The following is a 24,115-nucleotide window of genomic DNA, read 5'->3' on the forward strand; positions in this document are numbered from 1 at the left end:
GGCGTTCAAAAAGAAATTAATAACTATGACTAATAATGTACAGTACACTCCCGATTATCCGCGGAATTGGGTGGCGCGGCCGCCGCGGATAACAAAAATCGCGGATAATCCGAAAAAAGCTAAAAACGGGTATAGCAAAAGAGAAAACAGTCATTCCAACTTTGAAAAATCGTTTTATGGACAATAAAACGTAAAATAAACAGCAGGAAATGTTTAACTAACGCTTAATATTTTAGTATATCACTCAAAACTAACCTAAAATGCATTTTGTTAATGAAAACAGAAAAGTGCTTTGTACTTACGAGAGGCGTCAAGGATACACAGAAAAATGAATACATATGTACTGTTTTAATACTGTAATGTATTATGTAATTACAAAAGCATAACTGTAAAACTACACCTTTTTGAAGAAATCAGTCATTTGTGTTTGCTTCTTGCTTTGGAAGCATTTTCTCTTTGCTTGAAAGCAAAAAAAAAAAAAACATAGTGCGGCAGGCGCGGATAATCGGGAGTCTACTGTATTTAACTAAATATTTTTATTTATTAAAACTCTTCGACTATACGGTTTTCAGTATTTTAGTTTCAAGTTCAGGGATTTTATTAAAATTTCTGTCTCATAATTATAGATAAAATATATTTAGTAATATATATCCATTTAATAGCAGTGACATAGTGAGGGTAAGTGATGTACAGGACATAAGATGATTATTTCCTCGTTTGCAATAATAATCAGCAAATATGAATCCCACTTGAAGTGCAATATTATTTTTCCATCCCCTCATTATAATTCACATCAGAAAGTGTTGCAAATGCACTAACATTTCAACTCCACAGCAATGTCTAAAACTTATACCAGAATGTCCATACCATTCTAATGCTATTGCACTATTTAGTAGCCATTATTGTAAGATAAATTATATCAAAATGGTTTTTTTTAGACAAGAATAAAAGATTAAAAAAAAATTATACTTCTAAATTTATTATACTTTGCACAGTTTCGAGGAACATTTAGATTTCACAATGAAAGCAGCTTAAGCACTTTTAATAATAGCTATAAAGCAGGTTACAAGCTTCTCAAAATAGATTCAGGTAAGAAAAAAAAAATCTTAATCTCTTTTATCTAAAGAAGGTTTCAGAACAAACATTATGTTCATTACAAACATACCCAAACCAACAGTTTGGAAATTATAAGTGTAATTTATCTAAAACTAATTAATTATAAAATGCATGTAAAAAAATTGAATACAGAATCCTTTTTCATCAGAAACATAAGATTTTTTTTTGAAGAAAGGAAAGCAGCATTGATATTTTCCATCTGCCACTAGTGATAATAAATCATTGTTGGCACACAAATAGCACAATTTTTTTCTTAAAAACCAGCACTAAGAAAAGAATTTGTGAATTTCACCTAGCATGGATTTTTTTAAAGAGATTTTATAAAAATTGCTTTAACATGAAAGCTTATAATTCTTTTACAATAATAACTTTAAAAATGCAACAGAATATCTTTATGTATCAAATTCTCCCAAAAATATTGGGTTCTCAATAGAAAAATATATATTTTTATATATTGTGTAAAATTTCTATTCATAGAACAAAATTGCTAACATAAAAAGCTATATACACTTAATGCAATTAAAAAGCATGACTGATTTTGTTCATAATAAGTAATATAAATTACATAAGGAAAAACTATTTTATCAGTTCTTATTGCAATAAAAATTCTTGTTAAAATGGAAGACATTAAAGAAAAGGCAATAAATACTTGTTGGTGAGCAATACATGATATAATATAAGTATGATATAATACATAATATAATATAGCATACATGATATAATATAAGCATGATATAATACATAATATAATATAGCATACATGATATAATATAAATAATACATGACATATTATAAGAATCCTTTTCTAAATTGGAGCAAGATTATTAAGCTTTAGACTCCTGACAATGAATATGGTTATTAAATAAACCACAGAATATGAAAAAAAATTTCAGCTTAGTAAAAAAACTGGTATCTTGTGAAATTGATATGGTTTTGAAAAATTGTATTTATTTGTGAATTTCAGTCAAGTTAATTTCTTCAATAATTTAATTCCTTTAAGTCTTCTAATTTAATGCTAAAAAAAACTAACTATGCATGTTTTTTTTAAAGAATACTATAAAAATTTGCTATATACATTTCTGAATATTAAATTTTTTATTTAATTTATTTGTCGAATTTTTTCCAGGAATCGTCAAGTTCATCATAAAAACATTCTTCGACTGTATTCTTTACTTTTTGCCACAAACAAAGTTTTAAAAATATACACTTTTGAATGCATTCATCTACAATTAAATTATTGATATAAATTCATTATTCTTATTTAGAAATTTTTATTAATTAAAAAAATGTTGGATACAGTCTATTATATTACTGTCCCAATTATGACAGTAAAACTGTTGCTTTTACTGTTCACAAAACAAAGTTAATACAAAGACAAAATGTATATCATTACATTAGAATTAAAGTATTTTTAAAATTGTGGTTGTTGCAATATTTGTATCAGTTTTAATACAAGAATATCAATTAATCTCCTTATCAGTAATCTTTTCTTCATTAAAACCAGAAACTATAAAAATTCACAATAAATTAGATAATCCACTATATAATTACCCAGGAGTGAGAGTGGTTATTTGATCTGCAACGAACTCAATAGTCAACACAGTCCGTTGTTCATCATAATATTCAAGGGCTAACCAATGATCTTTGGTATCTTTGTCAATAATTATAGGATCTTTATATGGAGTACCATAATTTTGAAGAAGATGAGTTCCCTTTTGATTAGCCTTTCTTTTTACCTAAAAAAAGAATTAGTAACAATAATATTAATAAATAATTTTAAATAAAAAGTGAAATATGATAGATTAATGCTATAAAACTATTTCTTTCTATGTTTTTCAGTGTTAAAATAAATCCATTTCAATTTTCTCTTCTTTTTCAGGCTAGTATGAATTAAATTTCCTGATTCATCCAATATTACAGAATCCTACATAATGCTTAATTACAAAATTCTTATCAATATTGTACCAATAAAGAGGGAGTTCTGCTTTTCTAACCAACATATGTTGTTATTAAAAGTGTCAATTCTCTTTCTACATTTTGGCTTTATACGAATTTACATGTCTTTTCATCACCAGCTCACAAGATAAAGACTAAAACAAATGCGGAGTGTGATGCAAAGTTGATTTGTTGACTTTTGAAGCAACTTAATTTTTTAAAAGCCCAATTTTATTGATTTATATCAACGTAAATTACATTTTATGTTGTATAAATCAGTGCAATAAAGACTTAAGAACTACATGAAAATTATATATATTTAAAGAATTTTTATGAAATTAGCAATTCATTCACAAAAATAAGCATTTAATAAAAGAAATTACAAAGTAATTGCTTTATAAGTTTCTAAAATTTAACTTTGTTAGTTGATAGAATAAAATTGCAATATATAATATTTGTTCCATTTTCTTACATATTTTATAGCAATGTGTTGATAATATCCTCAAAATAGAGTTCCTTTTTTGTCAAGTTCTGTCAAAAGGGATAATTCTAACCATCTTGCATTATTAACGACTAAAGAAATAATTATAAAATATAATGATACCATTCATGATACCTTTGCATTCTAGAAGAATTTGAGATTTGAATCTTAAGTTCAAAACATCATGACATGAGAAAGTTTTTAGCTTGATTTGTTCTACCTTTATTATAATTTTAAAATTTACTCTTAACCCCTTCCAGTAAAATAGCGAGTATAGCTCATCAATGGTTTTTCATATCATAGAGCACAAAGATGAGCTACACTAGTCATGCTACTAAAGTTACTATTAAATATGATAATAAATTTGGTTTAAAATTCCTAGTATACTAAATATGGCAGTACTTTTTTTACCTAGTTTGATATCATAGATCACTATCACATATAGTTCTACCATTAGATTGTCTTGGTACAATTTACGAAAGAATTGTTGTTAGTCAGTGGACTTCATTCTTTCTTAAGTTATCCGTCTACATTTAAAAAGCAACAATAAACAATAAAAAAATTTTCACAATTTTTTTTATTGATTTATTTTGAAACTCATTTATTTGGGTTTCCAAATCTGTGCTTGTTTTAATTTTACGATTAATACAAACCAAGATATGTGATTTTTTTAAAAACTACTGTAGATGAAAATGAAACCGGAAACTGAATGTTTTTCACCATTTTATCAAAAACATACTTCTCTGAATTATAATTTATTTTATAATATGTTCCTTCAGCAAGCTACAAGTATTAGAATACGTTTTGAGTAGTTTTTATGCTAAAAGGATTGACAATTACATCTGCTTTTGAGCATTGTTTATGTTTACAAAGCATTTTTAGTACAAATGAAAACATAAAATTAATTTTTCGAAAAATTTGGACTTTTTAAAATATTTCATAAGCAAAATATGATATCTTAAAAAACTTTTTAATAAAAAAATACCTTGAAATTTTGCATATATGTTACCTTAAGTGTTCCAAAGGCAATGAAATAGAGATATAACTTTGAACTGAGACGTTTTTATTTTAGAGCTGCTTAATGTAATTTTCAACAATGAATTTTATGAAATTTTCTATACAGAAATACTCAATTAACTATAACTTTTTTGAGGATGCACATATTTCTTAGATTCTAGTTTATTCTCTTCACCACAGGTGTAAGTGTGTTGTGTATAAAAATAATTGGGACATTTGTAATAGAACTTTTTATAGAGTGTTTTGCTTTTTGTTGCAATTTTTACTATTTTTTACCCAAATTGGCACATTTTACAGAATCTCAATTGGCACAGAATTTCCTGATTAATATTTTTGATTAATTGCAATCACATTGATTCAGAAAATGAACTAAAATAGCTCATTAGAAGGATTTTTCAAAAATTTGTCTCTGTAGGTAGACAGATAGCCTAATCTTTTGTTTTTAATCAGAAAGTTATGCTCTATACACATTTCAAGTGGCTTGAAAACGTATATAGAGCATGAAACCCTGATAAAAACATTTAAGCAATTAAGCAAAACTCAACTCAGTAATTTGAAAGAGAAAATACATGTGTTCAAATGTGTATATATTCATGTAAATCAGTTTTTGATTTAAAGAGATTAAGATATGTTTTAACAATAAATTTTATTCCTCATAATGATATAGAAAGGATTAAATATTTATTAATTAAAAAAATTTGTTAGAACCATGACCAGCAGAGGAAGCAGCCTAAATAGGGATGCAAAAAGTTGAAAGAAGAATAACTTAAATATTTTTAGAAAGGAATTTGTTTATGGAAATGAATTGTCGGCATATTTTAGAATCATCATGGAAAAATTAAAACCCATGCAGTCCAGGACTTAAAATGAAGCTTGAGTTAATAAATAATTATTTTAATTGAAAAAATTATTTTCAAAATGCAAATAGATGGGAACTATTATATTTATGTAACCATTTAATTTCAAAATCCATCACAAATTATAAAATAACCAACTTAATCTGCAATAATGTTTACTTTTTGACATTTTGTAAACTTAGTTTTAAATTTTTAACTCTTGTTAATATCATTTGTCACATCATAAATAATACAATAGTTTTTGTATATAATATGTATGTTTTATTATATTAAAGTATCAACACAGCTGTAGTAAAATATGTTATTGTTTTATAATTTTTGCTAAGTAGCATATAAAAATACAAGAAAAGAATATTTTCAACAGGCTTAAGATTAAGCAAATAAAAAAAATGTTTTTTTTTATTATGTTTTGAGTCATCAATAAAAAAAATAAAAAAATTAGTTTGAAAGTCAATTTAAACAATTAAATACCGATAGAATACGCTTTACAGATGTACTAACTAGAACAAAATATTATACAGAGAGAGACAGAAAGAAATTCAAATATCAGTATTCATGATGTTGTATGGTAAAGATATTTAAACAATAAAAATAACAAATATACCACAAGCAAATGAATAGATTGAAATTCAAAAAATTGATATAACCAAATTATTCAGGAAAACTAAAGATAGTGATAAAATTTACTTCAAAACAATGCAAAATTGCAACAGTTTACTTTTTACAATGAAATAAAAATAAATCAATGATAAACAAGACAAACTTGGATTGAAAAATTGTAAAAATTTTGTTGGGACAAAATTAATAAACTGTAAAATAGGATATTACTGCAAAAGCTTATTATATATTCTAGTTGTATTTTATGGGAAGCATTTCAATTAAAAAAAAGCAATAGAATATTAAAATTCAAGTATGAACTTAAATAATTAAGCATACTAATTTTAAGAAATAAAATGATTTGAAACATTTTTTCTTTACATCAGTAGCTAAATATACAAGAAATCTCAGCATTTTAAAACATTTCCATTATCTGTTTTTGTAATAAGTCGTAAAATAATAACTTATTTGGTTATTTTATTTGCCCCTTTATGATTTCATTAGTGATAAACTAATAAAAAAAATGTTATGACCAAGATTCTGAAAAAATCAAACTATTCTTACACAATATAACTTTAAACATAACTTTAGAATCAATTCAATTAAACTATTAATGCTCAAATTAATAATGATAATAACTAACCTCATCTGATTCCCAAAAGTCTAATGGCTGATTTTTCAAACATCTGAAACAGAAAATTGGGAAAGAAAACTATCATTTGACCAAACAATGCAAAACTTATAATAACTTGCTATAAATTTTATAACTTGACAATTATTTACATATAAGCTAAAATAAAAATAATTAATTTACATATAACCTAAAATAAAAAATAATTACTTTTAATAAACATACATATGAGAATACAAATTTTTTTTAAAAAATAGCAAAATGATTGCAATGAATAATGCATTTTAGACAGAAAAACTGAAAATTTGTTTAACAACTAATAAATTTTTCAATTAAAAAATGAACTGATGGATAAAAAATGTCAGCTACTTAGGACAGATATTATATATACAGCAAAGACTGTATTTAATTCTTTGTCTTATCACTGCTTTTTAACATGCTTTTTTACTCTTCAATAAAATAAAACTTTTATGCATATAGTTGAAATTGACCATAACTTGAATGCAATTTTATAAACTGAAAAAATCTTCCAAATATCTAGCAAAACTTAGGTATTGAATTTTAAATTTTTCAATCAGAACATTAAATTAATGTAATAGATAAAATATAAATTTGTCACAAAATAAATCCATTTTCTTTAAATTATAACTATAAAATCAAGATAATATATGGTTTCATATTATTACAAAAAAAAATTTAATGCAAAGAGATATTGCAAAATTTTAGTAATTTTTTATAGCACCTTATAGTAATGTGGAAAAGAATGGGGGATAAATAGAATGCAACATAGATAAAAAAAAATATTTCTAGGTGAAACCTATTAAGTTTTGCTGTAATTTTAACATTAGATATTTGTTCCAGTTTTAATCTATTGCAAGTAACATTTGTGAAACTAAAACAAAAATTTCTATAAAAATTGTTTTAAAACATCATTCCAATTAATAAAATATTTACATCCTCCCACAGCAAAATGGTCAGTTTCTAAAATCAACAATGTCAGTGCTTTCAAATTCAGCTATTTACTTGCTACTTTATTATGATAATTTTTAAACACAGCTCTCAAAAACATTATTTTCAAATAATTCAAATAACATGATTTTTTGGGATTTCTTTTTTTTTTTAATACTGAATTACTAAACACTTACAATAAACTTTCAGACATGATTAGTAAATAAGCAATTTAACACAAAATAAGCCATAATTCAATGTTAATATGAATTTTTGAAAAATTATTTTATATTTTTATTTAAAAACTAATTGCTTAGTTTAAGTTATTTCAATTCTTTTTTCACAATTTCATTTTATTATCCTTGTTGAAAAAATAACTTAATAACTTAGTTGTCTCTCTCTCTCTCACACACACTTTTTTTTTTTTAAGAAAATGAAATTTTTCACAGAAAATAAATTTGGTCTAGCTCATATATTTGCTAATCTAGACATAATTAATGATTTATTATTTTCTTTTCAAGATACTAATTTAAACAAGATACTAATTTCTTCCATACAAGGATCTATCAATTTTATTTTCATCAGCTTTCAACTTTAAAATTATAATCCAGAAAATACACATTTAAAAAATTATTAATTGCTAATCATGATAAAACAAATATTAAATGATTTCTTATAGAAAAACTAGTTGAAATTTATTGCTAATGAAACACTCTTATTAAAACTATGCATGGTAAATTACAATTATAACTAATCAGGTTCGAAGTTTCATTAATGAAATTTGTGCTAATAAACACAAATTTTAATGAATTTCTGAAAATATTTTGAACAATAACATAAAACATAAATATTTATAAAATTCATATTTCTGCAAAATATATATATATATATATATATATATATATATATATATATATATATATATATAAACAAACATATAAAAAATGTCACATTTATGAGAACAATGCTGAACTCCCACAAAGGATATAAATCTGATTTTCAAATTGAAATAATTATAAGACAAAGTTTTTTTTTTTTTTTTTTTTTACAAAAGGAGGAAAAAAATTATCTAAAATAAAAAATTACACTTTATTACAGAATGCACAGTGAAATAAAAATAAGAAGCTAGCAATGAATTTAAAAATTATCAATTTTAAAGGAAAATTATCTCTATACATAACACAGAGTTCTGTATGGAGATCCATCACATATTCTGGAGTTCTTTAAATCCACCAATATAAAAGTACATCATCTATCGATTAATAATGGTTTTTCATTAAAATAATCCATAAGTAAATCTAAATAAGAAAAAAATCTTTAAAAAGCAAATGTTAAAAAAAGAATTATATTTGAATGATCATTTTAGGAGAGTGAAAAGAAGACTTTTACAAATCAATTTCATAGGCTTGTAAAAACTTCATTTGCAATAAATACTAACTGATATTTAATTTTTAAGAAGGAAACATTGAGGAAATTTAAAAGTATACCTATACCTATCATAAAGAGATATATTTCAAAATTAAGTAACTCAAAATTAAAGTGGAAAATTCTCAAACACATTCTACTTACGTTCCTTTGGGAACATCACAACGATCAGGTTGTTTGGCAAATCCTTTATATGAAACACCTGCCATATCACATTCATCACCAACAGGGTTTATTACTGATTTGTCTATCAAAAGGTAATCTGTTGCACCATTCTATAAATTCAAAATAACATAAAATATATAATAAACTATACTAATACTTTTTATATGATATATAGATAATAAGTAATGAAATGATTTTTTTTTTTTTTTCATTTGGGCAAAGAAATATCCTTTCAATAAATAAAAGTTTAATAATTAATGATTATAATCAAGATATTTCATTTGTGATTTCATAGATTAATGCATTATTTCCATTTTTAAAAAAATCATATATCAAAAGTTGTCCACTTGATATTTTTATCAAGATCCAGGATAAATAATTTAGGATAATAATTTTACCAAAACATAAAAGAAAAAAATTTGAAGTAAGCAGGGAAAATTAATTAAGCTTTATATATATATGCAATGTTACCTCTTAATCTAATTTAATTAATTTTCTACTTTTTATCTTAAATTAGCCCATATTACTTTATTTCATAATTTTCTCTTAATTTCTGAATAAAATCCCTTTTTTTTATTTAGTTATTTCTAATACATAATCTAAAAAATTGGTGACTTCGAATTTTCACCCTCTGAGCAAAGGAATAAAAATCCTTAATGCCGATGACACTCTTTCATACCCAAAATTATTTTTCCTGAATCGTCACTTTCATAGAAATATCTAAAAGAATTTCTTAGAGAAATCAGTAAGGGAAAATTTTTCGGCCCTTTCGTTCTTGAGTTCTGGTGTGAACAGACATAATTTGCTTTTTGCTACTGTGTAAAAAATGACCTCCCATGGAAATTTTATTAATTTTAAGATTCTTTTTTTAAAAACAGATGGCTATCCTGTTAATTTAATTTACTGTAACACAATTTTGCAAATGTGTGGCCGAAAAAAAGACAAACTTGGAATTAACATCAATTTACTTCTTCCATGTTATACAATCATTTGGTATATAAAATGTATAAAAATCCAATTACCTTTACAGCTGGTGGTAATTTGTCTAGCTCCACACCTGGCATTGGTTGAGGTATAAGCAAACGATTTTCATCTGAGGATATCAGTATGGTCCCTTTCTTAGGACTCTCAGTGAAAAAAGAAGCAACAATCTGTCATACATAACACATATGCCTCAAAATTTATTTCACCATTTTCTTTTATTTTGAAAATATTAAAATAACAATGCTTAACTGTTTCTCAAAATGTATATTTTATTCTAATAATATTTGACACTACTTTAAAAACACACTTTGTAATCTGAAAAATGTGTTCCACATAAAACTGTATATCAATCTATAAGTAATATTTATAGCAAGCGTTAATAAAATTATATTTATTATTTTATTTTACTCTCCCTTTCAAAAATACAATACCAACGTAGATAGACAAGGAATATGCTGATTACTTTCATATTTCTGAAAAATATAATACCAATATTAAGATTAGTGGAAACTGAAAAATATCAACATTAAAAGGAATAATTATGCCTTTCAATAAGAATAATTAGTTTAAAATAAATGTAAATGTTTCAACAAGTACTTTTTACAAAATAGTTGATAATTTTGTATAATTCAGATAAAAAAAACATTTTAGGCTACATCAAATTTATGAAAATATTAATAGAATGGATAAACTTATTAATTCCTACAAAATTATTGAAATTAAGCTGAATACAGCTACTCATACTTGCTTTTGCAGATTGTTTTTCACTTCATAGTTTAATTTTATGACAGCAAGTATTAGAAATGTAGCTTTAGAAAAATAAGAAGTGGCAAATAAGATTAAAATTCTATTAACTTTAATATTTTATATAATTTTTCATCTGCCCTAAGAAAGTAGAAACTTTACTGGAAATGTAGACTCAAATCATTCGGTACTGCTAAAATAGCATTAAAAGCCAAATTCTCTGAAAGCAATAAAAGATATGCTATGCATTTCTTAAAGTAATTCTGTAATAACTTTTGACCACAATACAAGGTGCATAAATTATCAAAAAAAAAAAAAAATTATGGGCTGGAATTCATGCAAAAATCATGTAAAAATTTTAGTCAAGATGTAAGTTGAATTTAAAGAATTTGATTATATACATAGTATCTACTCTAATCATGGTGCAATATAGCTGGTTTTTAAATTATTAGAGATCTTTGCAGTTGGAAAAAATGTTTTAAATGATTCAACCAGTTATAAGATACTAATGAGTCATGCATATGCTGAAAGAGCAGACAATTGCAAGTTCTTGTCTAAACAGGACAAGCACTTGCTAATACACAGTTTCTGCACATGCATGGTCTTGCTGGATGGATTGTAGCTGGCTGAATGTAAACCCTACTTTATTTTAAGCTGACCATTGAAATGATAAAAAATTGACTAAAATTCATGATAATCAAAGCTTTATAATCCAGTTAGTTTTTGTTGCAGAATTTGTCCACTTTTTTGTTTGATTTAAAAAATTAATATTCAACTGTTGCCTACATTACCATTCCTCACTTTGTCTCCAAAAGATTAAGATACTAAATTCCTCCCCTGAACTGCAGGAATATGGTATGTTTATCATCATACAGTATGCCTACAGGGTCATTTTCCTATTATTAAATGGGAATATGATAATATAGGTAAACTTTAAACATTACTCATATGAAATTTCAAATAGTGTGTTTTCTTTCAATTGAACAATATATTTATAATCTATACTTATAATAAAGCTCAAAGTGTGTGTTGACCTTCTACAGGCCAGATCGTTTTGACAGACCCTATTTGGCATATGTACACCGTGAAGGCTGGAAATGTGCAACTCACAGCGATTTGTTTGTAATTTTAATTAATTAAAAATTCTGCGAAATTTCGGCGTTTTACCGCTATAACTTCCGAAAATATTACAGCACAAAATCGAGTTTTGCATCTTCAAGCTCAAAAAATTATCTTTTTAATAATACCAATACTTCAATCTATAAATTAAATTTTGATTTTTAATGAATTTTTAAAGAAATATTTTAACCATATTTTTCAACAATATACTTTGCACAAAAAAACAATTTAATCTGTACGAGCATGTCAATGGGAAAAAAATTAGCTTTTATCAGTGTGTTGCCATCCCATTAACAGAAGTTCAAATTAAAAAAATAAGTTAACTATCATTACAAATTAAGCATATAAAAGTGTAATTTTCAGCATTTGTCTGCATGAAGTGAAAAAATGTAAAATATGATATTTTCTAAAAAGTAAATGGAGGAAAAGTTTTCTATGATCTTTTATAATATCTATATTATTAATTCAATAAAGGCAAACATAAGGCAAACATTGTTTAAAACATACAAACACAAACACACACAGGATAATCACTAATCAGAGCCCCTCAGCTAATTTGGGCCATACATCAGTTAGCAAAATAAACTAAATAATTACATTTTATGTAACTTGAATCAATAAAAGCTCCAATTATTTAAAAATTTTAAATTTTTACAAAGGTCCATTGCTCTTTGAATCATATTTAACAAAATATTCTTGAGATACCAATATTTTAAATAAAAATTGTTGAACTCCAATAAATTAAATCAATCACTAAAACAGCCAAATTTATGAAATTTGAATATCACTTTTTTATAGAAATTTGCGATTTTAAACCACTTCATCGACCATCTCAAGAAGATATGCCAATCTTCTGCCAGGGTTTCTGAACAGTGATTGGCCTATGATTATGAAAATGTTGATTGTTTTAAAATTGATATATGAAAACTTAATAAATTGGTCAGATTTGATAGTAGAAGATAGAAACTTTATTTATTTATTTAAAAGTGTCAAGAGCATTTTGTAAAATATGATTCCTTGGGACAAAAGGACTGTGTGAAATTTGTAAAGGACTGGATAGTATGGACTGTGTAAATTTGTAAAGGACTGTGAAGTATGACTGAATTATATAACTATCAAAATCTGTAGCTTAAAAACATTTTGCAAAAAAAGTTATTAAGAGACCAAGTGACATAAAATATTTAATTGAAAATTTTAGAGATCATTAATACAGGTGAACCAGCTGGTCGATAAATGTGGCTAGTAATGAATAAGTCAACCATCTAACTCTCCGACCCGCCCTAAGGCACACGGATTTAAACCATAAAACTGAATGACCGGACCGCCGCAACAGCAATTGGCGGGAACTGTGGTTGAGTCCTAAGGGTCGTCACCGGCCACGGTACAACCCTCCCCGAAGGAAGTATGTCCCGTCATCAATGGGAGGAGCCAGATCCCCCACCTATTAGTGTACCCTCCAGGGTGGCGAGATCCAACCACCATGCCGGAAGCATCTCATCCTCATTTCGAGGTGCCCCCCCCCCCCCCCCCGAGGGAAGCTAGTAATGAATAAAATAAAAGACATAAACTACCTACTGTTTTATTTGTATCATACTGAGAAGTATTTTTATAATTCAATTCAAAATCTTCCTCATGTGTCAAAGATACCCAAACAGCTGATCCATTTATTAAATGCCTTTGGTTATACACTTGCAAAAATATATCGTGAAAGATAACTGGATCACTTAAAGCACTGACTGAATACCTACAAAAAGCATAAAAATAGTAAAATGTTAGATGCAATCAATTCTATTATATAATTAATTAAACTACTTCATGCTTAAGAAGCAGCAATTGTGTATTATTCAACAATTTTGTTAAAATTACACTACTGAACGCAACAGTTTGATACAATGTTCTAATTTTTTAAAATTCATAATTATATAAATTGGAAAAAAAATGAATATTTTAACTTTCAAACTCAAAGCAAGACATCAAATACCTTTTATAGATATTTTCTAAACAGTAAAAATCAGCATACACAATATTTTTTTTTTTTTTTGCACCAACATTTTCTAATAAATACAATAAAAAAGATAAGAGCTAATAATGAATAATATGAAACAATAACGAGTAGGTTATTTGTTATAGTAAAATACTAGTCATTAAAACAAAAACAAAACAAAGCGACTTTATACAACCTAAAACACCTAGAAAGTGCAAACTATTTTTAGAAAAAGAAACATAATAGTGACTGATATTTTGATGACATAATAGAATCACTTTTTAAAAAATTTTAATTTACCAAACATCACTAAAATGAAGGCAATGAGCACTGGCTTTCAACTTTTGTGCTTCCAAATCAGGTGCAGGACGAGAGCAGTCTTGTTCCCCTCTAGTCTGTTTTGTTTCAACAGGTGTTTCAGGACAAAAGCAACAGAATCCCTTAAGATGAAAGAAGTATGTAAAAGAGAATATTTTGACAAAATATACTTTAAAAAATAAAAGAACTTTTCTTTAAAAAAAAATTCAAATTAATCTAAACATTCAAAATTAATATCTTCATTTATCACAGTAAAAATTAAACATTTTTTTGACAAAACATATGACAAATAACAGCCTTCAAATACTTTGAAATAGATAAATTTATTTTTAAAAGTTTAGTTATGTAGTATTATTAAAATTTCACATAAGGTTTGTTAAGATTATAGAATGCAATAATTTTATAAGAAATAAAAGCATAGACAAAAAAAAAAAATCCTATTTTGTTATCTTGTTAGTCAAAAATTAAATATTTTGTCTACTGTTTTCATTAAAAATTAATTAAGTCAAAACTATATGATCTTAGTCTGAAAAATGACATTCTTCCATGACATGAATAACACAAAAGTAAAAATAAACACTTTAAAAAAATACTTTGAATCCATTCAGGTATACACAATAATTTCAAGTAAGTTCAATTATCCAACAATAGGAATAAAATTTCTTTTTTAATCACCTTTTTATTCTTATTTTTATTTTTCTTATTATTATATTTATTCTTATTTTTTACTTTATTAATTATTATCCATTATAATTTTGATTACTTCCAGAAATAGAAATGAAATACAAACATTTTTATTAAAATGTATAAAATAGTACTATTATACATGGTAAGTATAAATGATTTTAAAAAATCACTTTTTTGAAACTACTGCACTTATTACAATAAGTGATACATGGATTTAAAGAGAAATATACCAAGATTTTTTCAGTTACTGATGTGTGATGTGTGACTCTCTTGTTACACGGCATATGTCCAATCTGTAATCCAGTTTGCTCCAAACATTACATAGCTTTTTGTTTTGTCTATCTTTGACATAACCCCACAAAAAGAAATCATTGAGACAAGGCATAGTTTATGTACCACCAATGCCAAAAATACTGACAGAGTGATGTTACAAAATGTTTGGAATGAACTGGATTACAGACTGAACATATGCTGTGTAACAAGAGAGTCACACATCAAACATTTGTAACTGAAAAAAACTTGGTATATTCCTCTTTATATTCATGTATCACTTATTGCAATATGTGCAGTAGTTTCAAAAATATGACTTCTTAAAATTGGGTCCATCATTTGTACTCACCTGTATTTTATCCATCATATTATCATAGTTGTATCATATTTGATGGGAAAAAAAATTAAGAGTTTTGTTTCTAGTAACATAAATTCTAATTTTGTTTACATAATTCTAGTAACATTATTTTTACTACTAATAATAATCAAAGTGTATGGGTGTGAGTGTTTATGATCTACAAGCTAGACCATTTGACCTATAGCTACCAAATTTGGCATGTTGATTTTGGATTGTTGATACTGCATCATTCAGTGGTGGCAGGGCGGTCGCTGGCACACAAGCTACCAAATTTGGCACATGCATGTTTTGAAGGGTGAAAATGTGCACCTAGGACCAATTTACTAAAATTTTAATTAATCAAAATTAAATTGAATTTTTATGTTTTTTTTTTTGCCATTACTCTCAAAATTCATTATTGCACAAAAATAAATTTTGCACTGTTGCAGAATTTAAAAAAATTCTTTTAATTTAAATTTAATATTAGAGCAAATTTTTGCTGAATTTTGGCAACTTTATATATATATATATATATATATATATATATATATATATATATACATATATTCATTTTATTCTCTCTCAGGAGACAGGCATGATTATTTACAAGAAGGTGCAGCACAGCACAAAAACAGAAGTAAAGAAGAGGATGAAACAAATGATCACTAGTCTTATATAACATAGGATTTCTGGCCACACGCCAATTCAATACAAGTGTTGATCTTTGAGAAGAGCAACGGAAGTATCACTTTCACTCGATACGTAGAATTGATTGAGCAGTAATTTTTACATAGCTTCAATTGAATAAATTAAACTGAAAGTGGAATTGTATCAGGAAATAAGAGAATGAAATTACTATGGGCTAAATTAAGATAAAGCTTTGGAAATTAATTTGGTTTAAATTAAGAGTTTAAAATATCATTATATATATATATATATATATATATATATATATATATATATATATATATATATATATATATATATATATATATATATATATATATATGCCTAATTTTTAATAACAGAGAATACTGTTACCCTATTATTTTCCTTCAACTATTTGATCACATGATTTTCTTCCATTGTAGAAAGTTAAAGAATAAGAACTTTCTTTAGTTTCTGTATAACTTACAAGATGGATAAAAAAAGTGAAGTTACAATACAATGAAATTTATAAGATAGATGCATATTTACATTTTTAATAGTATCATGATGCATGAGAGTGGCCTTCAGGTGAAAATTCCATGTACAAAATGAGCAGAATATATATAAAACAATTAAATAACACATCTTGAATATCTGAAATTTTGCGGTATCATGGATAAGAAGTTGTATTTAAATAATTTAATTGAAATTAAAAATAGCCAATATCCCTGTTAGCCAAATCCCCTGTTAAAACAGAAAATACTTCATGAATATGAATATTTAAATGAAAATTTTTCATCACAGTTTGCGACGGATATAATATTGTTTTAAAAGATCAATAGTTCAAGGAATGATAAACAATGACCAATATTGACTAATGAAAAATCCCATGATCTTGTAATCATGGATTGACTTGAAATGGAAAAAAAAAATCTTGACAGTTTGCAATTTTTAATATTGAAATAGCTACATTTAAAAATGAAGACAGGATTATTATATTATTTTGAAAGGTAAGAAATTCAATCATACACAAACATAAAATCTGTAAGACTTTCTTGTTGCTCTAGTTGCAAATGTATCAACAAGATGTTTATTCTAGTCATGGCATAATTACCAATTTCAAATCATTGGAGATAAGCATATGCTTCCAATAAGAGGAAATACTTTAAATAACTAAAGAATTATTTTTTATGCTGTATCAGTAAATGAATGTATAGTTGAAAGAATTACAAATTCTACTTTTTTTTAATACAATCTCTGCATCCTATTAGTTATATTTAGGAAAATTCTTTGATACACTAATATTTTAAACAAACAAAAAAAATGCTCCATGCTTCTGCAATTTAAGGAAAATGAAAGTTTAAATGTTAATATTTTACATCACTTAACAGCTATCTTTAGGAATGAAACAATATACTGATTTGCAGATCTACCTTGGGATGGTATAAAACAGTAATAGATATTTAAAATTTCATAATTCGTTTAATTTCAGTCAAGTGAAGGGGGAGTTGTTCATTCGTTTAAAATGCTACAATGTTAAAAATATTTTATTAAATATTGCATATAAGATAAGAAATCAGTATAATAAGAAGCTAGTATAAGCATTTAAAATTTGTTAGCAATTCATTTATTGAGAAACAACATAAAATATAATTCTTTATATCATTTAAACACCTTTTCGCTGGAAGTATTTGTGTCTTAGAGTGGTAATGTGTATCAGAAATCTGTATTTGCAATATATATGTATATGTTTAAGAGTAATTCAGGTACTGGCATTTTAACATCAAATCAGATATTCTCTTAAGTTTTTAAAATTTCTTAAAAAACATTTTTCATCTGAATTCACTGTTAAGATCTTTAGCCATAGTATCATTTTAAATTAAAATGAATAAACAGTTTCTATGAGAATAGCAATAAGAATAAATTTGTTTCCTAACATAGAAACTCCAACACAAATAGACAATAATATATATAGATAATTTAAAACAGTTTTTCCTTTAAAACATCACTTAAACATGGATGCAGATATTTCACCGATAGATATAATAGATGAAGGAACTAGCTTCAGTTATTTATAAATATTCAAGTTGACTTCATGCTAAAATATTATGTTTCACAGATGCAAATTTAGTACATCACCCCCAAAGTTATGAATTGCTACACCGTTGGAGAATTTCCATTGAAACTCAATCTATTTGAAAACATTACTTAATTATTCAATTCACATACACATTTTGTCATTATTATTGTTTGAATACCTTTCTTTATAATTTTATTTCATTAAAAAAATTATACATCCAACAGTAGGGTAATTTCATTGAATAATCAAATAAGAATTTTAACTGAAAAGAATAAAACATGTCAATTTTAGAGATTATAGAAAAAAAATATGTTGTCCAAAATTTTAGGAAAGTTATAGAAGGATTTTTCATTTCTTTTCCTCATATTTTACTATTATAATATATAAAATCTCATATAAGAATTTCAGAAAACATAAAGAAGACAGCATAAAGTGATTTTAGAGTAGTTAGATTAAGAATATTTTTTCTTTAAAATTTATAATAGTCCTCTTGCAGTTATAAACTATTTATGTCATCCAATGCTATCAGAACATTTAAACAATGAAAACAAACAATAAGTTAAAAATTACTTTTTTATAAAATCACACAAATTCAATTGGTAATTTATTGAAGACAAAATATGCAATATCAAAAAGAAATGATTCTTAATATTTGAAAGATACTATATATATATATATATATACTGAAACATTTCAAATATTAATAAAATGGTGGTTAATACAAATATAACCATTCCAGAAAATATAAGCAAAATGATATGGACAAGATCTTTAGCATATAATGTTTACATTATTAATATGTATTATAACAAATAGCATTAACATTTAGCATTTGTAATATTTAATATGCAATTATAAACAAATTTAGTCAATGATTAATGAACAAAAAATGTTGAGTAAGAAAGGGCCATATTATGAAAAAAATTTATCATATTATAAATTTTTATGAATAAATAAATAGTATTAATACATTACCTCACTGAAGGGGACAACTCTTCCTCTTTCAAATTTCAAACCACAAGTTGGATTTATAGAGCTAGTGTCATCACAACCAGTGTAATTTTTTCTATTTTCGTGATTGAGTATAATTTCTGATGCCTTACCATTGACAGCCTAAAAATGTACAGTTTTAAAAATTTTCAAATGTATGATATTAAGAAAACTGATTTTATATCAATAATAATAACATGAAGTTGTATGCAGCAGAATTTCATTACTCTCTATAAAATTAATGAACATTTCATTTGATTCTGCATTGGCACCAAATTCATTAAAAACTAGTAGTCATTTGGTGACCAGCTGGTTCATAACGGATTTTGGTTGTATTTAATTTTAAATAAATTATTTAGGTAAAACTCTTTTTATGTCTGCATCAAATTGTCACACTTAAAAGTCATTTTTAATTGTATTATATATATTCTGTACATTGGGTGTATGAACCTTTCTTATAAAGACTAAGCTCATGTCATCATGTTCAGTTCATCTATCATTTGAATTCCTCAGAACTAAAATTTCACTTTTTATTCATCTTACAAGCTATACAGATAATAAGCAGAATCCTTCTTCCTTAGCTTTCAATAAGGATAGAAAATCAAGTGATTAAATATTTGATGAAACACTGAAAATGGTTTGAATTTCTATAAAACAATGTAATTTATTATTAGAAATTGGGCATAAAAACATTTTAATATCAACATTTTTTTGAAAAATGTCAGTTGTAAAATTTTTAAAAAAATGTCCATGCTTATTAAACTGATATTATTAAAAAGATAATTTTTTTTTATTAATTTTTTTGAATTTTTCTTATTTATGGATAATTTTTTGAATTTTAAAACAATACAAAAATGTTTTTTGTGTCATAATATTTTAAGAAATTATCAAGGAAAATGCCATAAAAATTCTAATAATTTTTAACATCTAAGCAATATTTTATAACAGTTTTTCTTTTCTAAACTAAGTGCTAATTCTATTTTCATTTTAGTGCAAAGTTTTAAAAGTTAACTCCTTTTATTAATTAGATAAAACTGCTTTCTACTTTTGAGATGTACATATGGAGTTCACATTATATAAATTTTTATAAATATATCTATGCCATTCAAATATTTTTAAAAAGTTGAAAGAAAATAGTTCAGTACATTTCTTTTATCTTTTCAGTAATATCAGTCAAGTACAAATGTTTCCAGAATGTATGGTTTATTTCTTTCTTTTTGAAAACATAGAAGCCCCCAAAATGACTACAATATTAATAAATTTAGCAAGTCTCTGCATGAACTTTAATGGATAAGGTTGCTATATATTTCTTGCCCATATCAGCTGCTGTCAAACTAACGGGGAAATACAAGTTAATTTTATTAAAAAAAAGTATAAAAAAAGATATTTCTTAATATTTATATAGTAATGCATTTATGAATTGTGTTTATACTGCAAAGTATCCATAAATTACATATACTTACGCTCAGATATTTGAAGGGATAAGCAAGGACAATTTGATTCTGACGCAGACGAACCACAATAGGATTTAGGAGGCGTACTTTCACACCAGTAGAAGACTCAGTAACTTCTTTTACATAGATGTATTCTAAACCTTCTGGTGTCTAAAAAAAAACCATCAATGCATCAGTATATCAAAATTATAAAATATGAATTATTATATAATCTTCCAGATAAAATTAATAAAAATGATAAAAAATATAAGGGCCATTTTAAAATAATATTTGTTTAAATACTTTACAATTTCTTGGAATATGAGTAGATAAAAAGAGAATGTGTGCAGGAAAGTCATTGATATAACTTACCATCTTCATAAGAATTATTTCAATAACAGTTCCTCATATCATGATAAAGAAATAGGAAGGCTTCATTATAATATTTTTTTCATTTCTTGAACATCTTGGATATATGTAGCATAAGAATTTCTCATAGAATCTCAGGTAAATATAATCAATTATGATAATTCTACTAATAGAGATGAATGCATGTGTGTGTTTATGTATCAGTACTCTACAGTTGAAACCATTTGACCAACAGCTCATTTTGGTGCATATATATACATTGAAAGGTGGGAATGTGAGTCTCAGAGCAATTATTTTAAAATTTTCATTAATTTAAAATCAAGCTGAATTTTAGCATTTTTCTTTGATAACCTCTAAAAACATTATTGCACAAAAAAGAATTTCACACCATTTCAAAGCTTTAAAAAATTCCATTCAATTCAAAAATTTCAATAACTATGCAATGTTTTGTTCAATTTTGACAATTCTTAAAATATGTATATTATCTAACTTTCAGCATTAAATTATATCATTGTCCTGAAATTAAAGCCATTATCATTGTTTAGTTAAATATTTAATCATGTGATTTCCTATCGTAATTGAAGCTAATAAAAAAGAATTCTATTTAATATCTGTGCAATTTACAAGACAAATAAAAAATGAAATCGCAATACCATGGAATTTATATGAACTAGATATTTACATGCTTAATAGGGCTGCAATGTTATGGGACTGCTCCAATTAGAAATGTTCATATACTCAATAAATAATTAGAATCATGAACATGATTATCTGACATAAAATTTAATCAATATTCCTGGTGAACCAATTGGTTGCCTGATGTGACTAATTCTCAATAAATGACAGATTAATCCATATATTAAGAAACTACCTTAAACAAACCACTTTATTAGTTAACATGGTATTCTACTGTGAAGAAAGAATTATTTTCAAATAAAATAATTGCATCAATTAAAATTGTAATGTAAGAATATTCAATCAATTGAAATTACTATAAATTTTTTTATGTATATAATTAATTATTTATGTTATAATTATTCATATTATTATATTAATATTATTATGCGCAAACATTTATATATTTTAAAGGAGAACACCGTTTTTATAGTATCACTCCCATTACAAAACTGCTTTTTTTAAAAATAGATTTAAAGCTAGAGCAAAGTACAAACAATATGTAGTATCAATGGTTAGTATCACAATGATTAATATTTATCATCCTTGCTATAATAGATTTCCTAAATTTATCTAGTGCAAATGATTTAAATTCTTTTGCTGTAAAGATAATTTTAGTAATTTGCTTTATATTATAAGATTTTTTTTTATCAATGCAGCTATAAAAAATAATATACTTAAGTAATCCAGAATTTAAATCATAAAATTTTCATCATTAAGAGTTAGTAAAAAAGTTATTAAAATTATGCTAGATCATATAATTAGTCACATTAAGCTAAATTATAACAAAATACTAATGTGATTAAAACTACACTGTGAGTGAAATACATGCTTGTAATATTATTAGAAAAAATTTTTATCCATTAAAAAAACACAACCCCGAGCAATATTTTACAGAACCAATAAATAAGCACTGCCTAAATCTTTCATTTAAATGAACTAGATAGTAACCCATCAAATTGCCTTTCTCTATTATGGCTTTTATGATCATATTTAAAGTCTTTCTATAAATTAAGATATATCATTGGTCTAACCTCAATAATGCAACTAATATAGACCAACTAGATATCTGTGTAACAAATCTATTGTCAGCAAAATATTTCAATTACTTCTATAACCATTTTTATAATGCCAAGTTTTTAAAACAGAAAAAATATCACCGTAAGCTATTTCCTAAAAAAATATTCAATAGCAAATACTACAAACACATTGCATTTAATCTACATTTATAAAGGAGAGGGGATGCCAAAATAAGAAATGATACAAATGTGATTGAAATCTAGAATCTGACACATTCATTACACTCCATTCTTCCATATCAATATAACATTAGCAACTATCTGGTATCTAAATATTATGTAGTCGATGTAACATTTGGTTGAGTGCTGCGACATAAATTTCCACTGAATAAATCTATAAAATCTGGAAATTTCTTTAAAATCCTGCTCACTTATTAATTTTTTACCTAATTTACTTAATGTCCAAAATTATGATGAATAAAGTGAAGCCTTCTTAAATTAACTTTTTCTTTAAAAGGTTTCTTAGTTTGTTATTTTAATTCAAATAGGGTCCCCCCCCCTCAAAAGTTTATTTTGGTAGTTCTGTTCTTTCGATTATTATAATCGAATCTAACTAATTTTTTGATACTTTCTGTAAAGTTTAACTACATGTATGTTTTCTTTTCTTATGGACCTCTAAAATTGAGCCTAAATTTTTTTAAATAACTTACAAAAAAGATTAAAAATTAAGAATTAATTTATTTTTAAACACTAATACAATAAAAACATTCTCAACAACATGAGATAAGCTCTTAAATTCTACATACTTTCACAGATTATTATTGACAAAAGATACAAAATGCATCTAATATCAAAGTTATTCAAATATCTTTAGAATAAAAATGATGTTAGATACTATTAGTATAGGGAATAAAAAAATTTCAAGAGCCCAAATATTTCTGTAGTGAAATAAAATTAATTTGCATTATATTCATTATTGGCTGTAATGAATGCCATTTTAAATTTCGATTTGGTGCCAAAATAGACGTACGTCAATAAACAGAGAGCATTGAATTAAATAAAAAAAAAACAAGTGTTCACTTCATTTCTCAAGTGTTTCAGCATAAATTTTAACAGACATATATATACTAAAAGTATATATATGTATTTTAATATATATATATACTACTTTAGTATATATATTTAAAAAAAAAGACAGGACAGCAATCTGAAATTTTAAAAAGATGATATTCTGGAAGTATTCTTCGCTAAATAGGAAATTCATTGACAAAATGTATTTGCCTTGC

General features: G+C 25.3%; 1 protein-coding gene across 3 annotated transcripts in view; it reads right to left on the bottom strand.

Annotated features, from left to right (window-relative positions):
* Positions 1-22,055, bottom strand: part of LOC129981624 (hapless 2-like) — a 40,452-nt gene extending 18,397 nt beyond the window's left edge. For all 3 annotated transcript variants that reach the window (XM_056092539.1, XM_056092538.1, XM_056092540.1), the window contains exons 1-9: positions 21,139-22,055; positions 20,797-20,937; positions 19,319-19,456; positions 14,304-14,443; positions 13,595-13,763; positions 10,195-10,323; positions 9,152-9,282; positions 6,647-6,689; positions 2,668-2,852 (exon numbers count right to left, since the gene is read on the bottom strand). In XM_056092539.1, the coding sequence (XP_055948514.1) occupies positions 2,668-2,852; positions 6,647-6,689; positions 9,152-9,282; positions 10,195-10,323; positions 13,595-13,763; positions 14,304-14,443; positions 19,319-19,456; positions 20,797-20,937; positions 21,139-21,147 (1,085 nt within the window). In that variant the 5' untranslated portion in view covers positions 21,148-22,055. The remainder of the gene's footprint in view (positions 1-2,667; positions 2,853-6,646; positions 6,690-9,151; positions 9,283-10,194; positions 10,324-13,594; positions 13,764-14,303; positions 14,444-19,318; positions 19,457-20,796; positions 20,938-21,138) is intronic.
* Positions 22,056-24,115: the final 2,060 nt, after the last annotated feature.

The sequence above is a fragment of the Argiope bruennichi genome, chromosome 8 (genome assembly GCF_947563725.1).
Source record: "Argiope bruennichi chromosome 8, qqArgBrue1.1, whole genome shotgun sequence".
Classification (NCBI taxonomy): Eukaryota; Metazoa; Arthropoda; class Arachnida; order Araneae; family Araneidae; genus Argiope; species Argiope bruennichi.